The sequence below is a fragment of the Diuraphis noxia genome, unplaced genomic scaffold (genome assembly GCF_037042655.1).
Source record: "Diuraphis noxia isolate RWA-SAM2 unplaced genomic scaffold, SU_Dnox_SAM2 contig0001, whole genome shotgun sequence".
Classification (NCBI taxonomy): domain Eukaryota; kingdom Metazoa; phylum Arthropoda; class Insecta; order Hemiptera; family Aphididae; genus Diuraphis; species Diuraphis noxia.
The window spans coordinates 87844153-87855004 of NW_028301711.1; the positions used below are offsets into that span (position 1 = coordinate 87844153).

General features: G+C 27.6%; 1 protein-coding gene across 1 annotated transcript; it reads right to left on the minus strand.

Moving 5' to 3' along the window:
* Positions 1-3358, minus strand: LOC107169599 (regucalcin-like). Its single transcript, XM_015519392.2, has 6 exons — positions 3314-3358; positions 2169-2325; positions 821-1024; positions 519-740; positions 323-435; positions 1-249 (listed from the first exon to the last, which is right to left on the minus strand). The coding sequence occupies exons 1-6, from the start codon at positions 3356-3358 to the stop codon at positions 1-3; spliced, it is 990 nt and encodes a 329-aa protein (XP_015374878.2).
* Positions 3359-10852: the final 7494 nt, after the last annotated feature.

The window sequence follows — 10852 nt, forward strand, 5'->3', positions numbered from 1 at the left end:
TTAATTTAACGAACTCAAATTAATTTTGACAGGTACGCCGTTAAAACCAGTTGCGCATGTATCGATGACTCGAAATAGAGTTCCGGAATACGGTAATTTTGATTTTTGCACATCGCTTGTATTGTAACTGGCTGTGGTCACATACAGCTGATCCAGATTTGGGCCACCAAAAGCAACAGATGTTATCTGGTAGGCAGGAAATTGGATGGTCGTCATCAGTGTGCTGGTGTTGGGATTAATTTTTAAAATCTAATACAAAAACATAAAACATACACATTTGAAATCATTAACTAAAATGAAAAATTATCTTTTAAAATCTCACGTGATCACTATTGAAACAAGCCACCCACAGGTTACCATTTGTGTCGATTGTCATACCATCCGGATCACCAGTTATATTTTTGCACTTAAAATCAAAAATCACCCTTCCATTGCCTGCATAATAAAGAAACACACGATTAATAATATTGTTTCTTAAAATAATAAAATCTGAATCTACAATCGTAGTGGTGACTAACAAATATTTCCCGATAAAAGATCAAAATCATAAGCTTCGACCGCATACTTATAAGTGTCTATGTAGTAGAATAGTTTGTTATCCAGACTCCACGCCATACCATTAGATATACTGATATTTGACAATCTTTTTGTGACAGTTCCGTTAAATTCAATCGTGAACAGCGAACCTCGACATTTATGGTAATAACCTGGATTGTCGTTCATTTCTGGTCCCATAGATCCTTGAAAAAATTATTAGGGTTTAAATACCAATGCCCTTCAGCAGATCTGTTCCACAACAACCTCCAATTTTCAAACTAACCTACCCAAAGGCGACCGGAGGTGTCAGCTTTTGCATCGTTTAGACGGTTGCCTGGAGTCTTGTCAATCGTTTTTAAATATCTATACTCGGCTCTATTTGAACATCCATCCCATCTTATTACACCAATAGCAGGCCCCAGGCCAACCAAGAAAGTGTTAGGTTGGTTGTGGACTGGAATGATGAAAGTCAAAGGATCGCAGCAATCTGTGAATGACGAGTAAAAATTATTTATTAAGTGCAATGTAAGGTAGTGTATAAAGAAAAAGTATTAAAGGAAGACCTGACAAATAAAATAATTATATTTTGTTCTAATCAATGGTTTTGATTTGTTTTTTTTTTTGTATAGCTATTTGTTGTCTCACTCACTACAATACATAATTTTTAGTTTTAGTTTTAATACTGAGATTAAATAACTTTAAGTCTGATCTAAATCTTTTTGGGAAAAAAATTGTAGCAAAATAACAAATTTGTAAATTTTTTTAACTTTTGATTGTTAAAACATTTATTAAAGTCAATTGTTTTATTTTGTAACTAAGATATTTTTAAATGTTATTTTTATATTAAATTATTTGAAAATAAATCATTTTTCAAAAACTATTTAGATATCTCACATACAAGTGCATATTTTAAAACTCTCATTTAATATTTAAAAATTTTTTATATGTTTTGAACTTCAAATTAGTTCTGTACTTAATAATACGATTTCAAAAATTGTATAAAATAAGCTATATGGATTAAGTATGGTTAAATATTGAATAAATATGTTAATAATCAACATTTTTTTAAAACTATAAATTTAAAAATTCTCTATTTTGAATTAAAAAAAAAAAAAATACATTATGTTGAAAATTTTTTATTTTCAGAATTAAAAAATGAAAATGAAAATAAATTACTATACATGTAACACTCAGTGCAGTGGTTACACAGTTATTGGTTTGATTCACAGCAAAGTGCCTAAGTGCATAAAATTGCGTGGTTTTACGCGATCACCAATTTCTCGAGCCTTTGTCCGATTGCGTCACCCCCGGTTTCCAACTAGGTTACACACTCCACTGGTAGTGAAAACCGCAACATGTCTCTTCGTGGAGAAGAAGGGTATTATCATACATATAATGATGTATACATAGATAAATAGATAAATAGATTAAATGATCTCCCTACCACCCACTTATGAGTAGTTATGACACATATTGACAAAGACCTTTAAGTAGTTTGAATAAAAAAACAGAGAAAAACAATGTAACATTCGTCTGTAATCTGTAAATGATTTCAAAGTAATAATAAATAAAATACAATAGTTATTTTATTTATCTGCAGGTCTTCATATTACATTTTATTAATTATTTACCTATCGTAGCGGTAGTATAACAGCTGGTTTCTGGATGGTATTTGTTAATTCTCTTCCTGTGTACGTCTACGAAATATAAGCTTTGAGTCAACGGATTCCAGTGTGGGGCTTCTCCTAGTTCCATAGGCGGAGATACTCGTTGAATGCTATTGTTCATCTATAGGAGATAATAATTTAATGTAAAAGCTACTGTATAGTATTGGTAATGTCAAACTGTAAAGGCTGCATTTTTCTTAAAAATGAATATTAAAAAAATAGTTAATCAATTTTGAAACACTCAGTCATTCAAGTAAGTAGCCAAAAAGCTAATTAATAACTATTTATATTACTCTCGATGAACGGAAAACTGGAACAGTCTTTAGAAACGCGAAAAACTGGTACGGTCTTTATAGAAACGCGGAATACTGCGGTACGATACAAAATAACCAAGGTTTCCCAAAATTGTATGGAGAAATAAAATAGTAAAATATTAACGATTACTTTTAATTTTATTTTACTAACGATCGATAGGAAACCACGAGTGAAAATAATCAATATTTTAACCCGTTTTGAATCAAATATATACAATACCTTAACACCTAAAAGTTAAAAAAAAAATTTACAAGACAAACTACACAACGAATGTGAGAACTATTTATTTAAATAAATGAAAACAGACAATTTTTAAATAATATAGTAAAATGTGTGTAATAGTTATTATTGATCATAAATCGTATATTTTATATACTTACTACTTTGTATGTTTTTATTTGTGTTTTTAGTTCATTTTGATTGCTTACGTTTTATTTTTATTTTTAACATGTTACTCAAATTTAACTTGTTGACGATAGTGATTTATCAAAACTATAAAAATATTTTAGGACCCCTGAAAATTAAATTTTGAAGAGTACCAGTGTTCCGTATTTTTTATATTTTTTGTTATAAATTCTATGGACCGTACTTATATTCTGACGACCGACAATCATTATTTGAAACGTTTAACGTATACGTTAATAGATACAAAAATCAAAAGAAAAGATAATCATAATTGTTTTTTTTAATGAGGATGTCTTTCTAATTTTTATACAAGATAAATTATTATATATTATGCTGTTTAAATTTTCCCAGCAGTAAAATTACGAGTATATTTCGTGAATTTATTATACCTGACATGGCGATGGTGAACATTTCTTTGGGCAACACGAATCCATCTCTTAACTATAAGTATGCGATCAGTTAGTTAATTCTAAGTTCTAACTATGTATGTTTCTAAAGCTGAAATATTGATTACCTATTGTAAAATACGCGTTGCTATATATTCATAATTTTCATCTAATATTAACTTAATAAATTGTCATTATTCGTTGGTTTCTTTTTATTAGCCAGTGCATATTAACTAAACAAATAAGTAGGTACTAAGAAAAAATAATTAACATATACCGTGTTTCTTATTAAAAATAAAAATAAATTATATTCTTGGATTGTTGTTTTTATATAGGTACCTACTGTTAATGAATTTAATCTACTTTTGCATCTGTTATCTGTATTACCCACTAATTTAAGTAGGTAAACAAACTCGTTATTTAATAAACTTAATTATTTAAAAAAATTATAATATCATCTTAGATTCTGAGCGGAGGGATCAATGTATTGATTTTACAATGCTATTTTAATGCGCAGTGTTATTTTATTTATTTGTATATTATTCATTTTTTTTTTGATGATGAGTTGTCGAAATAATGCTCCGATTTTCAACTTCAGTAAATACATATTGTATTATATAATATACAGAGTGATTCTTTTATCATGAATCACTCATTATTTCAAAAAGTAACAATGTTTTTGAAAATGTTTTTTTTTACAAAGTTTCATGTTGTTAAAAAAACAACGTTTTTATTAAAAAATTATATTTTTAAATTTTTTTAATCCTTATAATTTTTTAAATGTTTTGCTTTTTTGAATGACAACCTAGAGTTTTAATTTCATATTCCAAAGCAGAATATTTTTCTAAGTATTTTGATTCATAAAAATCTAATTTAGGGCGAGTAGTGACGTAGCCAGTAATTATCCATTGGGAGGAGCTTATCTTTTGGCATATCACTAAAATCACTTAACCGTTTGGATTCGTACTTCGTTTTCGTCATAGAACGTTCTATGTATTTGAGGAACCATCACCTGTGTATTATTGTGTTATCACTGCGACACTGCATTATACAATCAAATCTAATGAGTTATGAGAGTATCCTTTGTTTTATAGACCAATGGGGGGTTGAACTCCTAACCCCGCAACCACTTGGCGACACTAGAATTGCCTCCCAAATTGAGGTAGGTAATCTTTTTTCACTCGAATTGCCTCCGAAAACACCCGGAGGCAATTCGAGTATACCCAAACAGTCTACTCGAATCGCCTCCCACAGTAGACCATAGATTATCGATAGTTTTTACTATCGATGATATCGATTATATCGATTTCCATAATTTTCAAAAATATTATTTAAGACATACAGTATTTCCCAGGCAGATTAATTTGCCAAATGCAACAATCTTGTCGATCATTGATTATCAGTTAAAGATTAATCCGTCATCACCGTTCAACATGGTCAGTTTTGTAAATAACAATATTAGGTACACGCAGTTTTATAAAAATGAATGTTATTAGTGTTATTAGTGAAAAAGGCATAACGATTTTAATTTGTGATGGTTTTAAGTTTGATTCCAAAAAAATTTTGCCAATGACGTTAAGCGATGGACGTGTACAAAAAAAAATATGTTCTGCTTATTTAAAAACTGATAAGTATAATGAAATCCAGTTCGAAAATAGTAAATTTATTTATTATAGGTACGTCTTATTATTTATTATTATTACACCTGACTGTCTATTTACTAAAATATTTATTTTACGATTATTTTATGTATTGACTATTTATTATTTTTATTATTATTAATTATTATAACTGCAGCTCTCAGTCTATTAACTAAAATATTTATATATATTTTGTTTTAAATTTTTACTTTGCAATTTTTAACATCGTCTAAATTATTTGATTTATTGAATATTTATTCTATATATTATTATTTATTATTATTACACCTGGCAGTCTATTTATTAAAATATTTATTTTATGTATTATTTTTTCAGTTTATTTAATATGTAAAGTTATACCTAAATCGATTAATTATAACTATCGTAAGCGGTTCTGTAAAGCCTATAATAATTTTAATTCGATTTCGATCGTGTTTTTGGTGTAAACATTTGTGTAACCTTATTCTATGTTAAATAAAACTTAAACTCTAAAGACGTGTGATTTTAAGCGAAAAAAATAAAACATTATTTAATATTGATGGATACAAATTTCAGTATCATAAAACATTAAAAAATTATGTTCAACGTTGGAGCTGCTGTAAAAAGACGTGTAAGTCATACATTCAATTAAATAATGAAAATGAGATTATCGAACGTGCAAATGATCATAATCATATTAAAGATTCTGTTGAAGTATTTAATAGACAACAGTTAACTAATAATTTTCCAAGTTTAACAGTATGTTTTACTCAGAACACCTGAATATATTCCAATTTATAAATGTTTTAAAAAATGTACAAAAAGAAACTTATATTAAACAATGAAGTATTCGTGTAATTAAAAACAGACGGATGATGGTATGTGAAAAAGAAAATTATTTAAGACAAAATATGGCAAAATATGAAAGTGGCCAATTAACCCCGTCTTGATTATATTAAGAAGGTATCATTCAAGTTTTTACCAATTTTGTAATTTTATAACTATAACTTTATATATACATAGGTACATATATATAAATATATATATTAATTTTTTTATTATATTATTAACCTACACATTTTATTTTACTTACATCTAATTGCATAACAATGATACAAAAAACAATATTTTTAACCTACCGATAGTTGTAAATTTGTAATTTGTTAACGATAGTCCTAAATCTGTATGAAATGGGAAGGAAAATAATATTTTTTACGTTGCAGGGACGCACTTCGGGTAGTTGTTAAATATGGTTGAGACGCAATTCGTGTAGTTGTTAAATATCTTTGGGACGAAATTCATGTGGAAAAGGGATTTCGGGACGCAATTCATGTGTAGCGAAAAATTTTCCTCTCGCTACCTGTAATTGTATTACTGTTAGTAAAATTACGCACTTTTTATTTTAAAGTTAATTTTTAATTTCAATGAATTCCCATGATGATACATTCATATTTGGTAGCAAACACCATTCGGTTTTCATTTGTATTGTCCTAATATATTCGGAATAAATACCGAACATCAATCCAACAGACCACTATTCGTATTCTTTTTAAGTTTAAATTGTTTAAGTAGAATAAGTCGAGTTGTGAATCCATATAGGTAGGTATCTAGTAGAATTAATAAATATGTACATATAAATTGTCATTATTAACATTTTTCAAAAACATTTACTCATCCCGTATACTTTTTTTTAGTAGGTATATATCGAGTAATACCTACTAAATAAAACTATTTTTCTGCTAAATATTCAAAAATGTATTAAATAAATTAAATTGAGAGTCAGGTTGGTACGATTGAAAATGTTTATTGTGTCTGGGAAGGCATATTCGCATATCAAGCCCGTTTAAAATCCATACGCATACGCATTATTGACGTTTGTACCGACACCCTCCGCCACCGCTACCATGTTTCACCTCGTTGCTCTTTAAAACAACCCACCCTACAACCGTCACGGGTCCCGGCTAAAATCACTAGCGCTGCCACCCCAAAAGTCCACCGAAAGTGAAGCTGCGCCGGCACAGCTTGTCAGTAGATGTATTTCAGTGCAACTACTGATTGGTGATCCAACAGGGCCTGCAGGTAGAGCCAAATATCTTCTACTCAGTCCGCAGCATTCCGGTTCACAGCAATAGCACTGGTACGCATCTGCATGATATTTTGTTATTTTATAGGTGACAAATTATCGTCAACCCACTTTCATATGTTCATTACTTCATTAGTGGTGATATAGTTTAGTAGACTTAAGGGTTTGATACTTATATACAAGTAGTAATTTATTTTAAGACAGAAATTTAGTTGAATGTCCAATTAACTTAACAATAGACACACAGTATACAATTTAACAAAAACTTTTAGTATTAAAATATGTAATATAGGTAATCTGCTATCGTAAGCAAAAACGCCATAAGTTCTAAAAAATAAATAAAAATGAGGTAAAACAAAAAATAATTTTGGAATTCGGATTATATAGATGAATATACTGTAAGTCTAAAATATTACTCCAAAATGTATGCATTAATCAAATAACTAAAATTTCGTAAATCGTAGAAAATATCTTGGGTAGTTAGCAGGCAATAACACCGTAAAATCTCTATACTATAAACAGTAATCATTATCGTTGTTATAAATATACGGCAATTTATCTTAGACCTTATGCAAATTATAATTGATGGAACTTTGGCTTAATAACATGGACTGGTTTATCGTAAAGCAAGTCTACTATTAGAAAAATTAATTTATTGATTTATATTAAACTTGTAAGATATTTCATTAGACAGTTTTATACAGCGCAGTTTAGTTTGTATTGTATCGTTGCCACTTATATCACGTTCAAATGCTATAATTTGTAAAGTTGTAATATGAATGAATAATAAAAATGACATATTGGGACAAACGGATGTAGCTGTTTGGAAATAGAGACAATTGGACGTAAAAAAATATTAATTAAATAAGCAAAATTGTCATTATTATAGATCATCTAGATCATCAAAATATATTTTAAAAAAATAGAAAAATAATGGTAATATATGAAACTAGAATAAAATATAATTTTTACTCGGAATCGATCAAAATATTTCTTTGCAATAATATAAAATGTTGATTTTTTAAAAATATTTTAACACAAGGTAATAATATAATTAATATAATTATATAAATAACTAGCTCTTGACATTAAAAACTTCTTAGATACCTATTTTATATATTATATTTTGGACATACGTATATATACATTTGTAATTAATATAAATAACTACTTTTTAGTTTTAAGGTATTTTATATACATTTTTTACGTACTATAATACATTTTATTATAATTATTATATATAACTATTAGTTTTAAATATATTTTTAATTTTAATATTTTATATAATAAATAATTCGTTTATTTAAATATTTTTTATTAGTTTTTGTCGTATTATAATAAATATAAATAACTTATTAATTTTATATTTTTATTTACTGATTAATTTTTTTTTTTAAGGTCCAATTGTTTCCATGTCCAAACATAGCCATTTGATATTTTATTTTTTTAAATTATATTTTTTTTCGATCCATATCTTTTAATTGTTCCTGCCTTACTATAAGTAACCATCAGTCGTATCATAATAACATTTTTTAGTACCTAAATTATCTAAACTAACTATTTTTTATTTTTATTTTTTTTAAATTGAATTACAAATAATATTGTAATATTTGTGAATTCTTTAAAAATTGTAATATATAGGTATAATTTAAATTAATAATTATTTCATTATAATATTAGAAATTTTTAGTTATGAGATTATTGCTTTTGAACAAAGTTTCAAAAGTTTATACCTAATATATAATATGTATATAATTCGAATATTCAAGGTGTTATGATTTTAAGAAAATTCAAAATACAAAAATGCGTTTTTCTCAAAATCTTTCTCTGGCAACTTATACGGTGTTTTCGCTTATACTGCTTATAGTGGCAGAAATAACCAATACAAGTATTTTGTATCTGATAATAACCAGCTCTAAAAGTGTACACTGATTGTGGTTAATATTATAACAGTACCTATGTTTTTTGTAGAGTAAAATAAAAATCGGGCTTGTCGTACTCCAGGTGTATTATAGTGAGGTCTAGTTTATTTATCTCGTCATCGAATAAATGGACGGGTTTTTATCTGCATTCAATGATCAATCGTTATAACTTATTATAATAAGGGGTGGCCAACAGGTCAATCGCGAGGTGAATTAGAATCGATCGCGACACCATTTGGCATTTTTTTAAATTTTTGAATTTTGTTCAGAAAAAAAATTATTATTTTTTTTTCTTTTGTAAATTTGTGTATCTTTGTATACTATTGTGTGTATACTTATGTAAAAGTATTAGTATAGTTATAATAGAAATAGTTTGAATTAAATATATTAAATTACGTGTTGAGTTAAATTGTGAAAATTAAACGTGTTAATAAGTTGGCCACCCCTGGCTTATAATAAAGGTATTTGTATAGATAGAGTATTTAGTTAAAAATGAAAACGCAATAACAAAATTAAAATATTAAAATTTAAATAATTTGTAACTTCAACGAAGTTCATAAAAATTAAAAATTCAACTATTCAATTAAATCAAAATATGCTAATGTCAATATATATAATGACATTTTTAGTCAACGCTTAATCGTTTTTGAAATATAATAAAAAAAACGAATCTATTTTGTCGAAAAGTGGTTTTGTGTAAATATTTTCGTATTTTTTTAATTGATTTTTTCCTGTTATTTTGTAAATTACAACGACATTTTAGCTTTTGACACTCAAGTCTCAAATAGAAACCACTTGAAGATGAAAATCAGAACAATTTTTCTACTATAAAAAGTGTCTTAAAACAAAAAAAAAACGGGTAAGTGGATGTCGCTCTGCTGTAAAGTATAGGTTACAAGTGGGTTACTGTAACGGATGGTATTAAATTTGAATTCAATGATATGATATCATTGTATACGAAAAACGATTCTGAGTGAAGATGGTTTGTCAGTCTAGGATAATATACTATTATTTCAAAAAAAAGAAAAAGAAATGTAGGTATCTATAAAATAAATTACAAATTAATCAAATCTGATTCATTATGCACTTAACTCACTCAGTCATTCATAGAAGATATATACAATTTATTAAAAATAATTAATGGAAGGTATATTAAGCGGACGTAATATCCGCGTGTGTTGTCTCAGTCTTACAAGCGTGTAAAATAGCAAATTTTATGCTCAGTAGATCATGCTTTGTTCCGTTTGTATAAAAGTTAGAGTGAATTGACCTCTCATAAAATTTAACGGTAAGAATATTATTTATACGATCTCATGAGCTTTTTTCTTTATTTTAATTTTGAAGCGAGTTATAAGTGTTTTAAGATTTTTTTTTTTGTATTTGTTTATTGAAACGAACTTTAGGTCTTCGTCAATGCTTATCAAAATAAGTGGGAAGTAGGGAAATCATTTGATATATTTATCATGTATATATCACTATAATATGCTCCAAGATGAGGCATGTACGGTCTTCACTCATAGTGGAGTGGACCTATTTGGAAACTGGATGACGCAATCAGACGACAGCGTGGGGATTTTGTTATCGCGAAAAACTACACAAATTTTTTTTGCACTTTGATATGAATCGAACCAATGACTGTGAGTCGTAGTCAACTTTGTGACCACTGCGCCACTCCGGCCCCCAAATTTTAAGATGTAAAAAAATTTACAATTTTAAAATACTTATAATTCGCAGGGGCGCCGCGAGGGGGGTGAAAGCGAGTGCAATTGCACCCCCCTGGCTTTTTAAAAAAAATGTATGGTATTGAAAAGATTTATTATCTATTAAAAACTTTGTATCTGACGAAAAAACAAAAATAACTTCGTATATTCATATAATTGGAAAAAATATTTCTACGTATTTAACTAAAATAATTTAA